General features: G+C 47.3%; 3 protein-coding genes across 3 annotated transcripts; all 3 read right to left on the reverse strand.

Annotated features, from left to right (window-relative positions):
- Positions 1-2,831: 2,831 nt before the first annotated feature.
- Positions 2,832-3,998, reverse strand: N7509_000391 (bulb-type lectin domain-containing protein; the record flags this gene model as incomplete). Its single annotated transcript, XM_056625038.1, has 7 exons — positions 2,832-3,233; positions 3,311-3,336; positions 3,381-3,393; positions 3,456-3,458; positions 3,529-3,546; positions 3,600-3,781; positions 3,839-3,998. The coding sequence occupies 7 exons, from the start codon at positions 3,996-3,998 to the stop codon at positions 2,832-2,834; spliced, it is 804 nt and encodes a 267-aa protein (XP_056493620.1).
- A 3,035-nt stretch (positions 3,999-7,033) lies between these two features.
- N7509_000392 (uncharacterized protein) lies at positions 7,034-7,372 on the reverse strand (the record flags this gene model as incomplete). The annotated part of the gene is made up of 2 exons (XM_056625039.1): positions 7,034-7,086; positions 7,141-7,372. 2 exons carry the CDS (start codon positions 7,370-7,372, stop codon positions 7,034-7,036), a joined length of 285 nt encoding a protein of 94 aa, XP_056493621.1.
- A 14,080-nt stretch (positions 7,373-21,452) lies between these two features.
- Positions 21,453-21,941, reverse strand: N7509_000393 (uncharacterized protein; the record flags this gene model as incomplete). The annotated part of the gene is made up of 1 exon (XM_056625040.1): positions 21,453-21,941. The coding sequence occupies one exon, from the start codon at positions 21,939-21,941 to the stop codon at positions 21,453-21,455; it is 489 nt and encodes a 162-aa protein (XP_056493622.1).
- Between the last annotated feature and the right edge of the window lie 2,355 nt (positions 21,942-24,296).

The raw sequence follows: 24,296 nt of genomic DNA on the forward strand, positions 1-24,296 counted from the left end.
GCTGCCCCGTCATTTGAAATCATGCTGACATCGAATATGCTCAAGATCAGTTCCACCTCCACTACTTCTCTAGGAAATCATTTGAAGGACCTCGGATGACCTCAAAAATTATACCAGCTGCGAGCACGGTAAGTTATAGGTTTCCTTCATAAGCTTACTACTAACATTAGTGATAGATCGAAGTAATCCCTTACGGAGCATCTTCGGCCTTGCCAGAATGCAGCGAACAGCAATAGCTAACAAAGGAATTTTCATCAGCGGCAATTTGGAGAGTATTCATCCTGTGCTGACTACTCCTGTATGAGGAGGCAAACGTTCGATCACGAGCCGCTCGATCTCCTCTAAGTCACCTTGGTGCGTTACCTCTGTCTACTCCCATGGCCGGGGCTGCATTTTGGATCTCGGTGCGGCTGCTATTTACTTGGGGTTTTATCTTGTGCTCTCTATCCATCAGAAACGATCGCTGATTCAACTTTCTAGTCATAAGACAAATATCAAGATGGCACTCGCCACGACCGTGCCGTACTACCCCATTGCCCTCAAAACTAAGTTCCAGGACACCTGCTTGAAACGTCCATTTCGCTCACGTTGACGGAACAAATCTAGGAAGGCTCAGTGTGCTTTGATTAGCCATACGGTAGAGTTCCAACATATTTTCATCTCTCTCAGCTTCATCCTATTTGACCAAAGGTTAAATGTCACTATATTAGCTTCCGTATCCCGGCAGCCCTGCACCTCTTGTCCGATATCCGATTCGAAGTCTCGACGACGGCATCATCTGGTCCCATGCTACGCCAAGTGAGCTATCGCAGTATCTAGTGATGACGAAGGGAAGCGGAGCATTGACGAGTAAGAGAAAGACCATGATCTCTCCGAAGATGGTATCAACCAATAAGGAATTGGGCTTCTGGTCACAGGCTGAGGGATGGCTCTATCATGCCCCGGTTGCAGCTGAGCAAGTGACGAGGCAGGCCACAGCACTGGATCTACCCCAGACCTCTCGTCGCGAGAGCAGTCGTTTCAGATCAGTTTCTAATTTACCCTAGGTTAATTACCATGAGTCTCTACTCCAGTCACACTTTTCCCTAACACAGTTCAGGATTTGCATGGCGCACGAACAGCAAATACGAAACAGATCTGCATTGGCAGGTATTGTCAACATCTATTCCCCGCGGTATGGAGTGGTTCCGGGCCCTCGCGCACGTGTGATCGAGCTGACGCCTGCTACTACGTCTCTGATTTGCCCATGCTGATGCCAGACTATATTGATGGCAAGTCTGTACCAGCCTCATTCACCGGAAAGCATGCTGACATAGCTAGTGGAACATGGCCCTAGTTCGGCTGTTCCCAAGAGTCCGATCGGGATAGTGTATTGTGGTTGTAATTTAGAATCTCATCTAGACTGCGAGCAAGGCAAGCTGCGAACACCCAAGAGCTTCAGCGTCGCAGCATTCATGTCCTCCCTATCGATTACCCAACCGCGATCAACGTCCGCTGAGCGATAGAAAACGGAACGGCGTCAGTACACATGCGGACTCTGTCAATCCTAGCATTAGCAGCTAGAGCCGCACATACCAATATTCACACTTCCGGAACTGGTCAGAAAAATGGTCTCGCATGTGAGATGGCCCAGGGCTCTGCTTGAGTCACGGAGGTACCGAATACCCTGGATGATCTGGAGTATATGAGCGCGGCGCTCATATTCCAATGGCAAGAAGCGGACTTCGTAACTGACTGGCCATGCTATCTAGCTAAGTTCTGCTTCCCGGATCGAGTACTTGGACCCTATGACTTTTGCAAGAACAGTTCCACAGGTTCCCACACCAAGATGGTCGAATGTTCATGGTGGTGGTAACAGTACAAAAGGCGAAGGAATCTGAGATGTGAATGACGGCTGACGGTGTTAACGAGGGACTCTGTCGCCGTGCCTGCCTTCAGTTGCTGAATGTGGGCCAGGTCTTCGCTGTTCCGACCGTGCCGACAAAGAAACTTAGGTCTTTTGGAGAAGATCTTGATATCCTTCTCGTAGTCTGCCCAGAGGTCCTCATAGAAGACGAGGAGTGTATCATGGAATAAACGTTCAGTAGAAAGGCTAATTTGGTTCCCAGTGGTCGAAGCCCCAAATCCTTAGGGCCGGGCAGATTCGGTCTCGCCACAGCTCAAATAACCCGTTCTTTATGGTTTGATTGCTTTATATATTGAGATTAACGCCTTAGGGCAACTACTATACGCAACAAGTCCCAAAATATCACTGATAAGGCTAAGGAGGGTATCGTTTGATTATGATGAAAACCACCTCAAGGAGTAAATGTATTTAGGCTCTTTCGGACTGCGGCCTATAACTAGGTCCCTTTCAACTGAAAGAAACCGGCTCTCTTAGCCAGCACAGGTTTGCCAGCTTTCCCCGAGTCTTGTCGAGCGTTCCAAATGGACTTGTTGTCCCTCGTTTAGTGGACACCTGGTGCTGCGGAGAAGTGTTCGCGGGGATGCGGAGAATGCAGGAATGGATGCCCGCCAGGAAGACTGAGGGACCGAGCAGGTATTAACATCATACGACTCGTGGTTGGCTGGGTATCATGCTTATTGATTGACAGATACATGTCTACGGAGCTTTGCAGGGAAGGTTTGATTCATCCAGCCACTTGTTTAGGGTAGAAGAAGGTCAAGCTTAATAGCATCCACTATCCCTCACATTTGCACGATTGTTTTGATAGGAAAGGCCCATGTCAAGACTAGTTCTAACAGTTAGCTTATAGTGGCTGAAGGGACTAGTGTTGAGTAACGACTTACTAATCCACCAATATCAAGGCCGAATCCTAAAGCCACACCATCTAGATATCACGCGCTGACCAATGGCAACCCTCGACTTCTTCATCATATAGGCAAACATCGCCATAATCCTGGACCAGAATATACGGTGTAATAGCGCCATAGTCATTGCTTTCACTCTCCCAGCGATTCCGGCCTCCACCCTCTCGCGCGACAACAAAGTTCCCGTCTTCTTCAAGTCGAACGTTGAATGATCCAGTTCCCGAGGAATTATTCGTTGTATTGGACTGCCAGTAGGCACTGCCGCTGCTATAGAGAACCAGGTTTCCGTTGCTCTGGAACAACAGAGTCCATTCACCATTGTCGGAAACAAGCCTGTCGCCGAGCTCTAAGGTCTGCCCAACATTAAGGCGATTTGTTGTTTCTGGGCCCTCTTCATCGGCTGCGTCCTCTTCATTGGTTGACTTTTGGAATTTATTAGTTTATCTCAGAATCTGATCGCAGTCTCATCTGCGCGATGTTCGGTTCACCACTTACCAACTGTTAAATGCTCTTTGTCAGCTCGATCTGTTGCAAGTCAAGATAATTGCGAATGTAGCATCCCTACTTACTTCCTTTTTCATCCTGTTGTATTAGCGTTATGTCCTTCACATTAGCATATTGATAAAAATGTCTTGGATACTTACATTCTGCGTGGAGAATTGTTAGCATCCTCCTTATGTAGCATGGCCTTTCAATAGAATGTTGTTTATCACTCACGCCCTGTATGTCCCATGACTGTTAACATTACCCTCATATAGTATTTTGTATAGTCACCAGAGGACACTCACCATGAATACAAGTTGACCATCTTGAAACTCGATGTAATCATCTAGCTTCAATTTTGCTAACCAATATGACGACGAGCAGGCCTCTCTGAGCCCAGACGCAAGCTCCCAACCCCCACCATTATCTTCAACTCTCGATCCATTTGAGGATTTGTGGAAGTTCTCTCCCGGAACACAGAAAGCCCCTGTGGATGGTACGATTAGATGTGGATATCATCAGTTACCATGACAGAACCTCCTACCATTGTCATTTCCAACATGCCCAGCAAGGTCAATGCTGAAGCTTTCACCATCTCTGTAGAAGATCAATACAGATGATGGAAAAGTGAAATACTGGCCTTTGATGAAATCTTTCACATCCTTGATCTCGACCCTATCGAAGATATCTTGAAGATGGGGCATGTTGATTGGTCGTTTAAGTATGTCAAATTGAGTCGCAGATGGAAACAGAAAAGACAAAAACGTCGATATTATCCTGGGACGAACGATGGCTGGATCTGTGAATATATAGACATCCGAAATCCCCAGTCAGAGTGAATCTTAAAGTTACGCCACGTCAGCTCTCAGCTGAGGCCGTCCTGAGTCAAATAGCCTGTCCATGACCACAGGGGTTGAGAGCTGAAGAGTGGGGTAGATGTGGAGAAGGCGTCGAAGACCATGCTAATTAGGACTCTTTTACTCGACGCTTTCTCAAGTGTGTGCGTATAACTCAGTTGGAGACCAATAGTTTCCTCGCTACCAGTAGGCAGTAGACTATTGAACCAAAAGCTGCCGGTGAAGTTTTATTCACCCTATGAGGAGCAAGAGACATCAGCGATATTTTCCGAAGAACAAAGAGCCACAAACAGATAGACTCCGCACTGAGGCTCAAAATTGAGTCTCAGTCATTGGGGATAGGTAATGGCATCGCATGGGGCAACTTACAAGACATGGGCTGGCTCATGGTAAAACAATCGGCTTCCTATACAGAGAGTTGTCAGCGCATACTAACCATTCTCGAAACTGCCATAGTGATCGAAACGTACCATGCCAGCTACTGCTGCGCGCCATTCGAGTTTGGTCGAGCCGTTTTGGTAGTGGATGGTTCCGATCTATGATAAATCATCATAGGTAGCTTATGGGACTCTTAATTACTCACTATCTTCGCAACCTGGATTGATTATCGAGAAAATTCCAGTTCCTTTGATTAAATTCCAGAGGAACAGCCGAGACGGAACTGATATTAAACATCTTCCACGTTAGCATGGTCTCAAATGATCGGGCAACTAAACTTACCTGCCATTTACAGATTTCAGTGTCGAGCATAGACAGACTAGGAGCGATACAACATGTCAGTCGATCACAAGTGCATGGAATTTCGGGGGCTGGGCTAGTCCATACCGGAGGAGAGCAGCTGGCGAAATCGAGAAGTGCTCGATATTCTTTTCTTCAGGATGACATGGGAATATTTGAGAAGGACCATTCTGCTGGCGAGAGTTCGGGTACTTATAGCATTGCATGCAACCCTTACTCTCGAGTCGATGTGATAATTCTTGCGAATTGTGAGGGTCTCAACACCGCTGACTCTCAGATTTCAGCTGGTTCAACATTTACCCATTGATCTGATGCAGTATTCGGAGGCATCGCGGCTTTTTCTTGATGATTGAGTATATCAAAAAGCCTCCCTCACTGTTGGCACCATTCCAATACTCCCGGCGGTCCACAGAACAGCGCCGACGACGTGTTTCAACATTCATCAACATGGGTGTGTAATTTACCGCTACCAGAGGTGGCACAACAGCGGCCATCTCATTTAAATCTATTCACTGATCATGGGCAGTGTTTCCCCAATCAAAACGTTGAATGATGTTTACGTCGTCGTCGTCTTTTTTTCCCCTTTTTCTTTTGTTAGGGTTTCACGCTAGATCGAGGTCTGAGTTGCATCTATGTGAGTGCCTATACGCATTGACGGATTGACGGATCTGCGCATTTTGACAGCTCTTTTTTTCCAGGTTGTCTTCTGCTATCGCTACGGAGCAGAACTGTGCTATATGCATTACTTTTTGATATCACTATTGTTTCTTCAACACCACAAAGTACCTGTTTCGCTTAGTTTCGTTCCTGAGCGATAGACGAAGTTCTAAATTTTATTATTGTCCGAATATGATGTTCTAGTGCAATTTGCCAGCCCGGCCAAACCATGCTCGGAGGAGGAAATTGTTTTCGGGACTACTTTGGACGTGAAGATGTGCTCGTATCCCGCGAGATAATCATACGGGGATCTCGGCTCCAGTTTGGAGTGTTGACTAGTGCTGACTAGTGCTCAATAGAAACATTGAGTTCGGTACTTGAGACAAAACCTATTGTAAAGTGCTAACCTAGGCGTTTAGTCAGATCGTAGGAGGCAAGAGGTCTCCATAGTATTGTTACCAAAAAGAGGATCGTCGTGAGGTAGGTACGACCACAATACAAAGGCTCTTTTAAAACTATTATTAAAACTATTATTAGAGGAAAGAGAGTAGCCCCTAAAATGAGGGCCTGAAAAAGTATCCAAAAAGGGCCTGAAAACGGTGAAACTATGTCGCTTGATGAAATAGGCGGAGCCTAAGATGAGCACTTCGATCATTTCCGATCCAAACAGATATCGGTGGTTCATCACAAATAGGAGGATTATCGACGGTAAGATAGATGTAGAGTCATCTCTTTCCTGTAGCTCACACGCTAAGACATCAGCCCTTGCAATGAGATCTCCATAACTGTAGCTCTTATGTTCATCGTTGATTGCAGTAGCGCTGGGGCCGGTGTTTGCGAAGCCACATAGGGTATTTTCCATTATTTTAGCTCAGCTTGAGTGACAATAGATGATATGAGGGTTGAGGTATGTAGAAAAAGTGGAATAGCTTTGATCGAAGAATCTTAGATTTTTATAGGAAAGGAATAACAACAGGCACGTCATTCGATGTATTCTGCTTCTCCTTCTCATTCCGACGCGGAACGAAAATTTTTGGTCCAAAGTATTGAATAAGACGCCCTAGCAAAGGGCTGGATGAATTAATAAACAGTGGGTTCTTTTCGGTGCTGTTCGTTATTGAGTTCCATATTTCGGCAAAATACGCCAGTGATAAAAGAGGATGAATCAGCAATTCATGCACCCAAAATAGGAAATTTCTTGGCAAAATTATGTACTCGAGGTTCCTGCAGATGCGAACCGGGAGATCCCGCAGGACGGTTGGTCTGCTTCCAGTTCTAAAAGTTGGAACCTGCGATCCGCATGGTCCGACTACGGGTTCCGACTTGCAGAACCGTAACCCTACCATGTCGAGGTCTAAATCTCCCTGATAACAATAACAAGGTAGGTTCACCAACTGATTAACCACTAACCGTGACGAGTCAGCAACGCGTAACGCAGACTTAATGTCGCAATACACGAACAGAAATGTTTACAGTAGCTGCATACATTAAAGCAGCCAAGTCTTCTTGCTGCCCTGTTGAAGATAAAACTTGTGGACCCCTGAAGTGCATAGTCAGCGATGATTCATAAAGTCGGAACCATAAAACTGCTCACTCTGGTTTTCTAATAGCACAACGCTTTCGTTAGGGAGGAAGTCCACGTCTTCAGCAATTTGGCACTGCAGGTGCCGGGTTCGGCCATATTGGTCCTCAAATGTGAGGCGAACGTTCTCTACCTCGCCAGTAAAACATTTCCCGAGGTAATTCGTCTCATCATCCCCTAGATAAATATGGCCAATCGGCACCGCCGTGGAGATGAGATTGTTGTTAAATCTGGATGTGGGCATGGCAGAAATATGCTGTATTTGGAAATATGGAAGGCACACAACAAGGGATATTTCCACTGGAAATGATCACAGATCAGGGTCGAGAAAGTGGGGCCGAATCCTGAATTTATCGAAACGTAAAGTCTTCACTGGGCGTCGTCCTTCGGTCCGCTTGCACCGAACAGATTTTCAGTAATCTAGAGAACATTTCCGTAAGTAAACTCGAGTTCGACGCAGGAGTCTCACCGCCATTAAAGAGTTCCGGCCGAGTGTGGCAGTAATTCGGAGTTGGCTCAGCTCTTGTGGTTCTTCGAATTTTGCTAGTCCCAGATCGGCGGGGTCTGATACCCGGACTCTGGTGACCAGTCATTTAATTTGCGGTAGCAGGGCCAAGGCGGGGGGGGTTTCGGTGACAGCAGTTCTTCGAATCTCACCCAGCGACTTTGTGTGGAGCAGACCCGCTATGCATGAAACTCAACCCCCGCTGCGATCGGGGATCTCAAGGAAGATCCTGCAAGCTGGGATCGCAACTATCATCAGAAAGTCTGCTCGACTTCCGTACAGTACAATTGTCTTGACTACGATCGCTCTGTCAGTCTTTCACAGACGTCTACCTTTGGTAGACGAATTCCACATTGGCCCTACTAAGCAAGATGTTACACCAACTGCACGTCCTCTGCTTGGTGAGTTGAGGGCAGAATATATGTATTTTGCATAGGCCTATGGCATGGTATGTCACGTGAACGATTTAATTCTGCTCCTCGCGTTTTGAATTGCCGGCAAGGCCTGCTGCTGTCGCACAGGATCGACGCCACTGATTTTTTAGTCAACTAGACCTGGCACTCACCCGCCCTCATTATTATCTCGCCAGCCGGGATATTCCAACACTAACACTAACCCTGACCCTGACCCTCTGAGGGTCCCTTGAGGGTTATCCGCATCGACCCTCATAGACCCTCAAAAGCCACACGTTACCTATTTGGGACACGCTTTACTTAACTAATTAGGCTGAGTGACTAAGCTATTTAACACCTCAAATCGATAAAAACGTGACTTTTTGAGCGAAGGCCAGTCACGTGAGGACCCTGAGGGTCGTATACGTCTGCGTCCGACCCTCAGGGTCGATAACTCAGTCGCAGGTCTACTGTCAACCATCTTGTGAATGCTACTGAGCAGTCTTGACCATCGTGTTGATGATATGGAAATGCATACGAACTCCACTACATGAACGGACCATCGGTTCATTGGACCCACCTGCACTTATTGAGATTCGACAACCTGCAGACTGATGGCGACGACACGAAAAGTGTATCAGAGAAGCACGTGACAGTGGCATAATCTCTGAACACGTAATCATGTACCAATGGTGTGGGTCACGTATATGTACTTGTCAGGTATTCTCTAATCTGCCACACAGCAACTTGTGTGGTCTGCTGACTAATTAAGCTGACGAAAGATCTGATTAGTTATAAATGATCCATTGTTCCGATACATAAACAAAACCAATTATACAATATATACTTCGTCTTGTAGCATAGTATGGTAGTCTTATGTTATGGAGTTCTGTGGGTCATAATCCAGTACTATAGGTACTGGTCTATCCCTAATGCATGAGTAGTGCGTATCAGGGTGACAGGACAGTACCATCTGTACAGGGGATCCAACAGTCTAGCTGAAATTGCCACCGCTATCCTCTATTGCGGAAGGATAGACAGGTGGCTGCAATAGCGCCGAACCCGTTCCAAAATAGTTTGTTGAAGAATCCGCAATATGCTCTGCACAATGTGGCGATCCAGCAATGCAGATCCCCGAAACCCCGAAGATTTCTGTACTCGTCTGGCATGGTTCAGCGCAGGACTAATATTTTACCCTGTTGTCTCTCTCGTACAAATAATGACTCGCTTGCTTGAAAACATTTTGTCCTGGTGCGAGATCCCACAAGGAGGGGAAGGTTGAACCGGCCTCAGGCAGGTGTGTGCAGAAAAGGAGACTAACAGATCGCGAAAAAATCATTCGGTGATTTTGCATTGCTTTGCCGCATCCTTCGATCTCGCAAGCGATGCGTTCAGCTGTCAAGGATCTGCGTAGTTTTCAAGTATTGCGCGCTGATACACCCACTCTTGCACCATTACATTTCTTTTGTCTAAAATCAAAGCGGTGAGCGAAGAAATTCATGGACTAGAGAATGTCGGTATGAGATCACAATTAGGGTAACGTAGTAGCTTCGCCTATACTATAGTAGAGAGAAGATCGATTCAGCTCGTAGTAAAGCCAATGGTTTTATTTACTCCGACAATTCCTGTCTGTTGTAGTTCAGAGGTATAAATTGTGATTGTTCAGAGGGAAACATTAGGCTATATATACAATGAGAAGGGCAAGTTGATTAGAAATCAACCTGGTTCTTCGTATAAATATCTCGGGATTAATTCCGGTGGTTCGGCTTGGTTCCTGATCTGCACCAGCCTCATATCACGACACATCTAACTTCTCTGTAAACTCGATATTTGATTGCATTCTCATTTACCCAATTTTACATCTTACTTCGGTTTGAACCAGAAATGGCCTATTGAAGTACGCTTATATATGAGAGATTTGAAGGGAAAAACGACGTGATCCCTTTGAATATCGATAGTTGTAATGAAGAGATAAGAGTAAAAGGAAGAAAGGAATAAGTTTTCTCCGGATCTTTGTTATTGGTCAACCCTTTAAAACACACCTAAAAGCCACTCATTATAAGATACATCATTTGTCTTCTTATATATCGTTTCTTTTCTCTCCTTAATCTCCTTCGGTACACAAACCCTAACTTCAATTCATCCTCCAATCATGGTCCCGTTTGGTAACGTAATGGTTTTGTTCTTAAAGTCCAGGTCATAACTGCCTAGCACCTGCAATGATGGGTGGGTCGCGCTGCTGTAGTAGCCGACAAGATATGACTGGATGTTTTCCTTCGTACTGACGGCGGAGTCAAACGAGCCCGCTTTTTCTAGAATGTAAAGCAAAGCTATTTGCGAGAATTCAACTACTTCAGATGAGACGGCTGTGGCGGCCTTTGTTGCAGAGGCGGTGATTATGCTTGTCACGGACTCGGTCTCCGTGGAAGCCGCGGCTGTGGTCTTGCTGATGCTGGAATCATCGTATAGGAGTTGACACGGTTAAGCGGCGTCGAGTCGGCCCGTGGCGATTGCAAACCGTATTGTGGCTCACACTGCTTCCAAATTAGGCTTCCAGTTCTGGTCATCTAAAGGCCATTTTCCGCCTAGGAAAGAAGATATGTTGCCTCGGTGAGTATGGGTACATTGCAGCATTTCCGTTCGGTGTGTGGTCCACCGCCGACATCGAAAGAGGAAGTGCTCCACGGTCTCTCTGGCTTGTCCACATGCGCATTGATCCATCTCTGCAACGTTAAATCGATAGAGATATACATTGAGTCTCGCCATGCCAGTCCGGAGCTGGGCCAGCGCGCTCGCTTCTTTCCACGATAATCGATCGTACAGCTTCCGGGTATGTTTCCCAGGGAGGACTGCATCTACCCGTTTGGAATGTCTGCCTACGTTCTCCGGCAAGCATTGATTGGCTGCGACTTGGGATCGTACAATGTTCAGGGTGGTCAACTTCATTCGGGGGACCTGTGCTTGTGGGTAGTGTCCTCGTGCGTTGCAGCCCCGGCCTGGTCTTTCGCCAGGCCCAACCGTTGGTTAGGACCCAGCGGATGTCCATCCGGTTTTCGTGTCTCCGTAGTCTTTGGATCAACTTGTATATCTGGCAGATATGTTCCTGGCCCGACTGTTGTCGAGGATTCTTCAGCGTGAGTGCCGCCGCTTTGTTGCTCGTGAGCAGCGTGACCCTGCACCGTTTCAGTCCCTGTAGTGTACCCAGTGCGTATGCCATTGCCACCAATTCGGCAGTATGGGTTCTGCTTGGTTCTTGCACCCAGTGTGATGGAGAAAGTTTTCAGCCTCGGTTTTTGATATCGAGGTGGCTGCTTCTCAATCGCCACGCCAAATCCTACCATATTCCGCGCCGAACTGCTGACCGCGATTCTCATAACTCCGCCCGCTTCGGTCTGTGTCTCCGGTACAGCATGACTATCGCTCCGCACGCGTTCCTCCCATGGTGCCAATGTGAATGGATTGATGGTCTCCAGTGTTTCCATATCGATGCTTTTCAGCGCGTCTGCGACCTGATACAATGGCGAACGGTGGTATATTCTGAATTCCTTGATCTGAGCTGTATGAGAATGAGATCCAGGAATAGCGAGAAAGAGAGATGGGCTTGTCGCCTGAATTTTGGGGGACAGTAAATGCAGAACTTCTACTCAGGGCATCTTCTCCGTTAGCATAATGTGAAGTAGCTGGGCATCAATAAACACACCTACTAGGAGCACTCTTCGCAATCAAGTCAAGGTGAGCTGGTGCGTCTTTTTGCATTCAATTACAAAGATGAGCCCAGCTTCATTCCATACCGGAAACAAAGTATGTTGGCAGACGCTAAGAGCAAGGTTGACGTATTTATATATAGATTGCGTCGTCTCTAGAAGAGATCAGTAGTTGATTATGATATTGTGCTTTCAATCGTGTTCGCAGAAAGAGTGGGTAAGGATGACAAGGGCTGGTTTTTTTTTGTCACGATAACAGCTCTCTTGGTGACGATGGTTTTGGTTTATCTATAGAACCGTGAACTGCCTCATAACTTGCACAGTTGCAGCAATCATCGGTGACTGAGGGAAAAGCCAAGGAAATTGACCCTCAAATTTTGACCTGCTGCATACTGCACGGTCAAATTCGTGCTGCTGCCCATAGCTACACCAGTTTCTCCTCGGTAATGAATCATATTAGGTGTTTTTCCAATGCGACCGCATTCTTTTCATGTTGCTCAACAGCTCTGTCCCAATATTCAAACATCAACAGCTACCTTTGAAAAATTTAGCCAGACCTTCTCGCAGAGGAATGGTACCCAGCTAAAGGTTGGTGGTGAATGTCGAATCGCGTGATCGAAACTTTTCTGCGGCATTGCCACGACTGATTAAACGGTGCCAACAGTGGCAAAAACTTTTTCATATACTGTGTCACCAGAAAAACTTGTGATCAACGATGACAATTGATCATTTCGGTGATGAATATCTGACACCCAATATCGTATGCATAAATCGGTATGTGCACTTGTCCACCAACCTATTTTGATATCATGTTGTTGAGATGTTTCATTTTCCTGCTTCCAGTATCATCAATTCCTGTCCAACAAGCTATTGTGAAGGTGTTGGTTTGCATAAAACATCATATTCTAGAGGCACTGCAAATAACGCTAGTTTTCACTCAGCAGGCGGGATAGCATGGATAAATTCTGCATTTTTGAGTGCCGGTTGAATCTACTAATAGCAATTTTTAAAATATCACGGATCTCTGAAAGGAACACGCAAGCACTTATGGTGCAATCTTTGCCCGTTGATCCCTTTTGCCGGTTCATCCCCGCCTGCCAGGCCAGCAATTAAGGTGTGCCAAAGTTGCACAAATGCTTACAAGTAATCTTCTCTACAAAGGTGGCTGCATTGCGAAGGTACGTCTAGATTTTTATGCTCATTCGAGGTTCTCTCAATTGGCAGCGCTTCACAAGAACAAGGGCCTTCTGGGAGACGTGTTCTAGAAACACGGCCCTCTCAAAAGAAGATTCTTGTCCTCATCAGCTCCCCAAGAAGAAAGTCTTAGGAACCAATGATTCACATGAAGATCCTGGTTGTACCGCGCACTGCCGGGCAAATTGGTTCATCGCTCACCTGCACGTCCCACAACGCGAGCGGACATGGACATCAGTTTTTCCTCCTTCTTTAATCCGTCCGTGGCCACAATATTCTTCTCTTCATGGGCGGAAATCAAGAACATCGCATTGGTATCATCCGCTGTTGCTGCGCGGTAACAATGGGCTGGACGAAGGCTCTTGAGGTTCACATCGTAGAGTGTATATCCTTTGCATGAGTACTTCCGTGCGAGTCGCTCCATAGGTGAGGGATCCAACCGGTCTACGAGGAGACAGTCTGATTGATTCCACTGACCTCGCTCGAGTGACCAGAACTTGATTTCGATAAGCGGTTGTGTAGACGTTTGACAATTGGGGTCGACAGGTTTTGTTGCGATGTGCCCGGTCTCTCTGTATGTTGCTTCCGATTGCTGGTTAGCAGAGGTCGGCAGTGACAAATTCTGAGTTTGACCTAATTGAAGCAAGTCTCTCGGTAAAGCTTGATTATGATAGAGCAGATTGAGCTCTTCATTGAGCCGGTCGCTCTCCATCCTTTTTTCCAACTCCTCTTGCTCCACTTGGGCCCTCCTCAGGCCACCGAGAAAAGCTTCTAGTTCTTCAGACCTGGAGGGACGGCGTTCTTCTGACAATATTATCGTTTCTGACGAAGATCGTCGCTGTGCTGCAGGATCGATAGATGCCTGAGCAGCAATTCCAAGGACAGATCCAGTGTCGGGGTTGGGTTCCTCTCCTGTTGCTCGCTCGCCCTGACTCCATTCCATCGAGACTGTTTCCAACGAGATCTGAGTACATTCACTTCTAGCATCCCCAAGCTCTGCATTGGCTCCAGACGCGTGATGAGAAGGGACCATTTCCAGCACGGATTCGCTCAGTGACCCTCTGGGAGTAGAGTGATCTCCATCCAATGGACTTCTTTGATCAAAGCTGTCCTGGTCTAGAGTTGGCTCCAGAAAATCCAAGTCCATAGGCTCGGGTGCAATTTCTGAAGTGTCAGTCTCGCAGGAAACTAGCTGGCGTGTTGTAGTGTTGCTCCTTCGGAGAAGAGATGACCTGCCGGATGTGTCCATGTGCCGTCCAGACGTATCCAAGCCCGGCGCACCCGGCACACCGTCCTTTTCAACAAACAAGGGCGATTCCACTACCCCTTCCAACCTTTGATCTGCATTCAAATTGCCACATCTTCTGTTATTGATGGGATCAGCCGTTGGCGGCTTTCCCAAAAATGCGAAAAAGACACAACGGCGAACAAAAAAGCTAGTGATGGTGTCGGCGACATCGACATCAGCATGCAATCTATCTAAAAATAAAAATGGGGCATCTTGCACATGGGTACGGGTCTGTGGTACCCCAGATCGAGCGTGCGCCTTGACGGTACTGTCTGCCAAAAGATCTCGCGAGGGACCAGGCTGATCGGGTACAGCTTCAGTAAAACAATCTACAATTCGGCGCACCAGAACATCAAACTGCTGGTCATTGTATCGATATCGCCCTGACTTTCGGGCCTGGAGAAAGGCCGATCGTGCAATTTGGTGATCCGGAGAACTGTTCAGCAGCCCATCAATTTCTGGGGATCGAAACCCGAGCTGATGAGCAAGATGGGCCATGTCGTAGATCGCGCGCGGGTCCGGCTTAGCGCGAGTCGGTTTGGCCAACAGATCATCAGTGTTCTTGGGGTCCGGGGGCATCAGAGGATAATATCGCATGGCATAGAGCCATACCTGTTGGTATCCGGTCTGAAGGCATTCTGCCTCGGTCGCACGCAGGCGTCGGAAAGTTGACTCCGAGGTCTGAATGATACACTTCCCTTTCTCTCGGTGATCTTCCTCGGACTCCGAGTCTGGGTCAAACATCGAGCTCATGGCTTCTCTCACAGATCGGGGGGATGGGCCCAAGAGCCGCTTCAGACAGTGAGCGCAACTCTCCGGGTACTTGAAATCCTCAAAGAAAGTGTACAAGGACGGAATGAGACCATCAAAATCTTTCATTCTGGCCTATACCGCGCTTCGCTCGTCAGCACTGAACTCGGCAAACACATGGCCACTGAGAACCATCCCGCACGCCGTCATTTCATCAGTGCGTGATTTACCTGGTGCCAGTAACTGCAGGGTGTGAACTGTATCCCGATCGATTTTCTTCATCAGACGCCGATCCGATCCGACCAGAGAAGACCAGAAGTCGAAGATGTGGTCAAAATAGGTTGCTATCTCCTGAGAAATGAAGAGTTGTGGTTAGCCAGCGAAAGACAGCAGCTTGAGCCTGAAACTCACCTCAATGCAGCCCGAGGCGATTAATCGATGAAGCAGGCTGATTCTCATTCCGCCTGGCCAAAGTCCAGGAATCGTTAGCAATCGGTCAATTGCATGTCGGAGACGACGATTCGTCTTATTGTCGAGTTGATCTAAACGGTCTTGATTGCTGGGCGATAGTCTCACGAACCATCGCTCTCGGAAAGCTTCGTTACCCTCGCCTTCATACTGTCTGATCTTGCGATAGACCTCCCCGTCGGTCGGCTTCTTCTGATTGGAATATTCTTCCACCAACGCGGCTCTCAGTTCTTCACCAATGTCTTGTGGGACTGTCAATATCGATCTGGCGGAAGGTAAGGGTCCGTCACGTACCGTCTGTGTAGAGATCAACCGTCCACCAGCGATCCGCCGGGGGGGAGTACCGCGACGCCAGCTTGTACGCGATGACGACCATGGAGACCCCTAAGTTGCCCCGTCCGAAATTCTAGCCGGGGATATGGCGGCCTTCGGTTGTCAGCAATGATTCCTGGGGAACGTTCGCCTTCTGCAATGCATCCGCGAGGTCATGCCGAGACACGGTCGCGGGCACATGGTTGTGGACATCGAGGCGGCGACAACGATTCTTACGAAAGATATTCCGTAGCCGATCCAAATTTTTGGGGTCCAAGTCCCGTGGTAAGGGAGGTTCAAATTGGATTTGGCGGATGCTGACTTTAGCAGCACCAATGTATTTGAGTCGTCGTTCTGCTGCGAGTCGCACCTCTTGCTCGGTGAAGACATGTCGAGTCATGGTGTCAGGATAAAGATGGGGCTCAATATTGGCTTGGTTTTATCGGGCGTGAATGCCTTTATAAATATATCTGGACTCCCTTGTTGTGGTGGCTCAACGTTGGCACCGCGTTTCTTTGCCGGTGAGGATTTGATCCAACACCCTAGTGTTCCACCCGTACGAAAAGCCCATTTAAACTGACCAGATTCTCTCTTTGCGTTTCATGCTCATCTTTCTGCTTTCAACGCTTTGGCCAAATTCCTTCCATAATGCGAAAACTCGGCGAAAAAAAGAGTGACAAGAATCCAGGCCGCTCAAGTTGCATTGCTTCCCCAGCCGCAAACCCGAGCAGAAGTATCACCGGTAACTGACCTCGAGCCCGGTCCACAACCTCTCCATCTAGGACCCGCACCTGGAAAGAGGTCCATCACTTCCTTAACTTCGGAGTACACCGGCAAGAAAACTCGATTGATGCCACTAAGCCCGCCTCGCCAGAAGACTATGCAGTGGCAGAGCATTATTGGTTCGGGCCTGACAGTCCGAGACGAATCTCCTTGGGTACTTTCAGAAAGTACTACGATTGTGACCTAGCTGGCCCCGTCGCGTATGCGTTCGATCTTCTGGAGACCGCGGTGTCTGGGCGGTGCGCCAGTATCCGATTGAGGACGCTGACAAGATACTGCGGATTCTCCGCTCTATGCGCCATGAGAACCTGGCCTCCATTTGGGAGTGTTTCCGCACTCCCGAGCTTCTGTACACACTGGGGGATTTTGACCCTCTCGTTCTGGCTGATATCGTCGCTTGTAAAGCCTTCCCAGACGAGCAGGAGCTGGCGGCCATATTGTCTCAGGTTTGTTCCTCATTTTCTTCCACCTGTCTGCCACCTGACAAAATGACTGACTGGGCCCAGTTCGTTGACGGGCTGTTATATCTCGTGGGGAACAACTTCCATCACACATCTCTGGACTGTTCTAGCATCATTGTGAATCTCAATGGGCAGGTCAAAATCGGTAATTTTATTCCATTTCTACCTGCAGACAACCCTACCTAACGAGGCACGGCAGCACGGATCGATTGCTGTGTTTTCCGGCAACAGGGCACAATTCAAGCCAGTGACTTGGCACCAGTCTCGAAAATCATGATGGAATTGATGCAGAAATATGTCAAAGAAGATGGGGCAGTAGGAATTGATAATCTCGACCGCTGGAGAAGCTGCCCGGCTGCGATCGAATTTCTCTGCGCAACGACCTCGGCAAGCACTTTTCAGGAACTGAAAGAAGTTTGTTTCCCTCGGAGTTTTTCCATAACGGTGCTTTCAAACGGTACTAATAATATCTAGCAACGACTGTTGACGGAAATTCCATGCCGCCCAGGGAATCTCATCGGACTTGCATGGTTCGCGTTGATCTCCGCTCGCACATTCTACTCATACACGCCAAGGCCCATGAAGAACGATTAAAGCAGAAGTCAAATTTCCATACGGGCACCCCTACTTTGTCAGCCACAGCAGCAGTAATATGACCGATGAAAAAAATTCAATGCATGGTACGGTAATTGACGATCTTCCTGTTCCTCACTGTTCAAGCTTTTGTTCTGTCTACTATTAGATAATACGCGTTTTGATTTTGATAGAAAAGAGTTGTATTAATTGCATCACCAATCAAGGTCTAGCCGCTGTTTTTCAGTGTAATGCTTGGCCCCGGTCATTCATAATGACCAAGTAGGTCATTTAAATTGGCTGACCAGGGAGATTCAGGGATCAAATCGGCAAGTTTGTCTGTCGTAATCGCATTTCAATTGCCCGAACATCACATTTTTACTACTTTGAGTGCGCAGAAGGCAACTCCAATTAGCATCATATGCTCGGGGCTACTCATTGCGTTTGCTCCATGCGAACTCCCTATCATTGAATTACTCCGGCTGGTATTCCAGCTCCGAAAGCCTCACACCATGATGCAAAAAGCCCTTGACGGTTTTTCGGATCTGGTCTCTAAACCTGCCTGCCGCTGAAACTAGAAATACATTAGTATACGATAGAATAGAGACAGGCTGCGGTAGGGTCACTCACCCATCACCAAGGTCCGGCCTTGCTCATCGCGAATGTTCGGTAGCCTCTCGATCTGGTCTCCCGATGCCTCGAGCGAGATTATGTTGTCATAATCAGGTACACCTTGGTAAAAGCAGGCTCTTTCATGTTTTCCTATTGGCGTCTTATCATGAGCAAGCCCTTTTTCGACGTAGATTGAAATGCTGAGAATCTGTATACGTATTTTCGTCAATACTAAACAAAGTTTCCATTTTGAAGCCGGTGACATACATAGCCTTTATCTATAATATCGTCCTCCAGGAGGGGGTTGAGCAGGTCCTCGGCTGCGCTGACCATTTCTAATTTGTTAGTGCTGGTGCTGGCTGACTGGAAACGGAAGGGTCTTCTCCCCAATTGATTCTATCTGCCACACCAAATGGAGCCGACGGACATGAAGTGTGCAGGTATTATAGCCATGTATCATCTTCTTCAGATACGGAATTGTTGCGGCGATCCCAAAACCACTCGCAATCAGTAGCACGGTTTCATACCCGTCAACAATCTCACTGGTACCATGTGGTCCTGTGAACATGGACAGGAATGGTACCGGATAGCCAGGAGCCCCAGCGGCAAGACTCAGTAGGTCTGATGTCATGCCACTGCGTGGCTGCACAAATAACTCAATCGTGTCATGTCTTCCGCGCGACCACGATGTGACTATGAAAGGGTGCATTTGAAGCCACGACCAAGATCCAACTGACGGCATCCACAGGTTGATATACTGGCCCGCATCGGTCTTGATAGATCGGGGCAGAACCAGACGAATCTGGGCCGCTTTTCTGAGCTTAGGATGTGTAAGAGATCCTTCTGGAGTGAAGGATACAAATGCCCGAGGAGCACCGTGGCCCGAAAATAGCCCGTTCGTGTAACATAAGTTGACAATCTCCAGGAATGTAGTCAGGGCCAGGGGCGCCAGCGGCACGTAAAGGTACAATTTTGGCAAGCGACTCTGATCTGGGAGATGTCGCCACGTACCATATACAAAGAGAGCAGTCAGAATTTGATGGCTTCGGAGGAAGACTTCATAGCACCGTCGGCGGAGCCAGGGGAGGGAAAAGAGAGCAAGAGCGGCTAAAGAGATCGATCCCTATCAGCGTTAGCCCTGTTTCATGAGGAGGAGAAGGAAACTTACAATCAGGGTAAACATGTTACGTGTTTCCCCGAGAGGAAAATTGAATTCCCGGCTCTAGCATTTTACAATCACGTGAAAAGACAGCAGAGCAACGGACATCCAACCTGATGCTTGGTGAAACTTGCAGCAAGTGCGCCAGGTAATACCTAGAAGATCAGCCAGGTAACCGAGGTGAGCGGCGGAGAGGGGAAAGGCAAGGTTGATGAGAGCCAGCTCCCCGGCCCGGCGGCCGGCCTGGGCGATGGAGTCTGTATGGAAGAAAACCACAATGATATTGACCACAATGTAGGCAAAATAGATGAGAACATTCAACCGGGACCAGGGGCCCCAAATACGATGTCTGTGGATGAGAGCAGGAAGTGTGAGGTGCCGAGAGATCATAACTGAACAGGCCTCGACCCAGTTAATCATCGTGGTTTGGGTCTGGATTAGGAAGAGAGCTAAAAAGCAGCCTCCAGCGGCGATTGCATAAATCGATGACCCATTCATCCTCAGCGGGGTCTTCAATTACAGTGGACCTTGGAGGAAGACATATGAGGGGAGGGCGGACCTCTTTTGAATGAAAGCCATTAGCCACGGCATCGCCATGTCCCTATTAGCGATACCTTGCAGCGAAGGCGGAAGCATCAGAAACATGAAGCAAAATACATCAGAGAGCCTCAACTAAGTGGCTCAGGGTCACAATTTCCCAGTTACTGCGGACATCAAAATTAACGAGCTGCCCTTGAGAGTGCTGGGAAGAGAGTGTGTCAGATAATGAAGGCTATTCCAGACTCACAAAACATCCCTTCTCGCTCTAAATCAATCAATCAGGATTTTCAAGAGCCGATAATGGAGTGAAAATGCCATAAGAATCAGGATTTTCTTTCCTTTTCTTCGGTATATTGTGAGCTTCTTGGCTATTCTCGATGATTCTGAGCGCACGACTTTATCTCCCATAATGACAAGTACATACATAGCTAGCACCGAAAGGGTGCTGCATGGAAGCATTCGCTTAAATATGGAGGCCCATAACAAGCAGTCTGAATAGAGCGGTGAATTGAAAGGGTGAGTACAGTAAGTTCAACGTACGTTCGAAGAGAGTCCGCATTGTGTGTGCTCAAGAGGAGGCTGGGGTTCGGCTTGGCATTCTTGAATGTGTGTTGAGTGGCGAAATCCACACCCCTTGCTTCATAATCATATTTTATGCGCCTTACTGGCTAGATTGACACTTGAAAATGTGCTACATGACATGACTCTAGACTTAACAAGTGCAGTCTGCCTCTGCATTTCTAGTCTCGGCATATACAAAAGTGTAGATTTCACCCCGTCTAGCTTCGTAAGAGGGCCACTCATTGCTCAATACTGATGGGGGACAATATTATGATAGCACATAAACAGAGAGAGATATTTTCCCTGCTCCTTCACGTCATTCATCTTAAAAATACGTCTTCTTGATTCTTCACAGCTCTAGGAACGGGCTCGTGGCTCGAGGAAGCGCGACTTAGATCCTGGGAATAGGATTGGAGGCATGCCGAATCACGGCATCCCTCCTCAGCCAGGGTATAAGTATTCAACGTGCAGTCATACCTGCTACCATCATAACCCATCGGACTCTCGACTGGCGTACACCCCCAAAGTTAGCCTGCGAAATGACTCCCGACAGATATGTGTCATCCACGGCCCTCGCCTCTGATCGCCATTCCAGGCGCTACCGTGAGTCTGCTGTGCACAATCAAAATATTCCTACTAACTTTGAATAGCTTTCCTTGAAGATCTAAGAGGGCATCAAGCAAGAACCCGATTCTATCTTTTATTTTGCCAAATTGAGGAGCAGGTATCACTACTTGAAAATCGTGAACGGAGTCACATTTCTGAACTCGAACGTCTGCGCAATTATTCATGGACCTTGTATCATGAGTACAATAAGGCATTGGGAGAGCTGAAGCAGTGCAACATGCACCAGTGATCTGGACACGGATATCAAAAAACTATTCATTGCGTCGTGAATAACGCTCTATTTGATGGCCATGAGGTACTGGCAAGACGAATCCCAGTTCTTCTCTCAAATTTCATCTTCTTCCAGAATCAATATAAGTTTTTGATAGACTACAAGCCCAGCCCAATTCTCGTCCTCAGAGGATTCGCAATTTATTAAGTATCCATGCGTGTTTTGCACCCTTCGTAATGGCCCTGTTCTCTTTGAGGTATGATCTGGTAGCTTCGCGAGGACTACCAGCATGGATCAACCATGTAAGCGGCGAGCAATACATGTCATCCAGAGAATTGACTTTGGCACTATTCTTCAGGAGAATTTTGGTGGCGCCGAGCGAGCCATACTCTGCGGCCCAGGAGAGAGGTGTTCGTTTATTATGATCAAGATCGTCGACGGTAGCACGGACGTCCAGTAGGCTTTGAAGAAGCGCGGTGCAGTCTCCCATCGCGGCGTAATGAATCAGCGACTTCTTATACGGGCCTCTGGGGTTAAATATGCCCCTGGTTTGGATCTCGTTTTGTGATTTATCGAGGCAATTCATAATTTCTTTGTTCAATCGGTTCTCCCGCATATTCTTCAGGTGCTCAAACTCCTTATCAATGATGCTCGTGGGAGTGTGCAAAGCCATTCAAACTTGATTATGTCGTATGAAGTCGACACTAATGGCAAGACTGATAGTCTAGACGGCACCCAAGCTGGTATCGGGCAGCTATAGGCATTTATCATAGGTATTTTTAAATAGCTGCCAAAATTTGAAAGTCGGCTAAAAATCCTGAAATTATTTTACTGCCGGTTTGAACGACCTAGCTTTTTATCAACACATTTCCATCTTGCGATTATCAGGCTATCGTATGGCATGCCTAGATATCCCGCTCTGGGTCATCACGTGCAGCAAGGCACTGCAGAAGCGTAACTATCTCGATGCCCCCCTTTTTCCTAGCTTGATCCACGGGACAAACACCATCATTGTCGGGAATTTCGGACTCCAGATCCGGCAGCTGAGCCCGTTGAAGGATCAGTCTTTTGTTGCCAGTGTTTGCTGCGTGCCACAGTACCGAGCGGCCCCTCTGGTCTCGCTCGTTCACCAGAGTATTGCAATTCAAAAGTAGAAGGTCTATGATATTATTCCTCACGGGATCCAGGCCGTCGTATGCCATGGTAGCTAAAAGAAGTGCGCTATTCTCCGCAAAATCGAGATATTTGACGTCGATGTGTTTGTGACTCAACAGGATTTCTATTGCGACCGGGTCGTCGTATATGACAGCCAGATGAAGTGCGGTGTATTCTCGGTCATCTTGAATGTTGATATTGAGTTGCGGGTCTCTCAGAAGCATCCTCAAGATCTCATGTTGTTGATATTCGAGGGCTATCAGGAGTGGAGGTTGAGATTTTGGACTTCGACCATTGATATCAGTATCATATCGACGAAGTAGCTTTCGGGCGGTTGGCAGTCCTCCTTGCATGATAGCAAAGGACAGGGCGGCTTGTGTCCATTGTTTGTGGTAAGAGACATCTCGAGACTTGCCGCATGGCAATAGACCAACAAGACAAGAGGCTTTTTGAAGCGCTGATCTCATCAGACGGGTTAGCTGCCTTTGGTCGTCCTTATGCTTGAATAAGTGGAGGTGACTCACGACCTAAAGGTGGGGGGCACGCCATGTTTTAGAAAAGGATGAGATTATCGCGCTATTTTTTCGCTAGATGATTTGTATCTCAACAAAGGAGATCTCGTTGCTGTATCATGCGACAATTGATTCAGCACAAAGACATTCAAGGTGATATTTATAGTGAGATTTTATTCCGAGCATCTTTGACCTTGAGAATATTTGATCTGCATTCACATATTTTCACCTATGAACTCCCATAGTTGGTTTGCTCCGATTTTCAGCTTTACCTGAAGCTCATCCAATTATAATATAGATCGCTGTAGTTCCCAGAAGAGATCGATTCCGCAGAGCAAGCAATTGGCTCCCACGAATGAAGCTGTCATGGGCTAATGTATCTGTAGATGCGGATGGTGATTTTCGAAGCATCAACCGCCAAAAGTAGGAAACCACAAGCTGATCATAGACGCAAGACTTAGCGTGAGGCAACAGAAAAGTATTTAGCTTCTTCTTGTTCAGGGACGCACTGATGAGCCATGTGGGACTTGACTCTGCACAAATCGTGTATACTGCATGCCAGTCCCTGGCACATCTTTAACATAGTTCCCAGGAGCTCTGCGTGAATATTGCCTTGCGCGAGCTCAAACCTGGTGGCAAGGCAAATACTCTACAGGGAAAGAATGACTGTTCGCCTCCTCCTGGGATATAATAAGGCTCCCCTGGCTTTGAACTAAGCGTCGCCGTATTTAATGATCTTTATTTCGCCATCCGTGCCCTCTTCTGACCGTGACACGTTATTTCAATTCCATTCGTCATGACTTCCGAAATATATTTCCAAGCCCTGTTAATTACAATGCATCTATTTGCTTTGGTTGTCAGGCTACTTCTCTTATTCGTGTTCGGAGATGATTGGCCATTTCACAAGATGGACTTGGCGCTATGCGTTTTATCCCTTCACCTGTCCGCCTTATTGGCAGGGTTGTTTTGGAGCGAGAAACCATCGCTGTGGATTGAAATTCTTCTTGGAATTCTTTCAACGATTCCTTCTATGCAAAATGTTTGTTATAGCTTAAGAAAAGCCAATTATATGCTAATACTGGCCTAGTTTCTCCGGATTGGTTTCCAGCAGCTCAATAATCCATTCATAAATCGATCGACGCATGTCGTATTCAGGATCTATGCTTTGACATCAACGGTTTTGAAAATAACAATTACATTTATTGGATTATTCATGCTAGGTGACATTCATTTCATCACTCCCTTCCTACTTTTCTTGGATCATCTGAGTGAAATAGCATGGTACCTGTGGTTAGTAAAAGGTGCCACGCAGGCCCGGAAGAAGCTGCATGTCATCTTGACTCATTTATCAAACATGGGTC

Source organism: Penicillium cosmopolitanum, assembly GCF_028827165.1.
Source record: "Penicillium cosmopolitanum strain IBT 29677 chromosome Unknown utg000003l:1.0-3747932.0:1.0-3751027.0, whole genome shotgun sequence".
NCBI lineage: Eukaryota > Fungi > Ascomycota > Eurotiomycetes > Eurotiales > Aspergillaceae > Penicillium > Penicillium cosmopolitanum.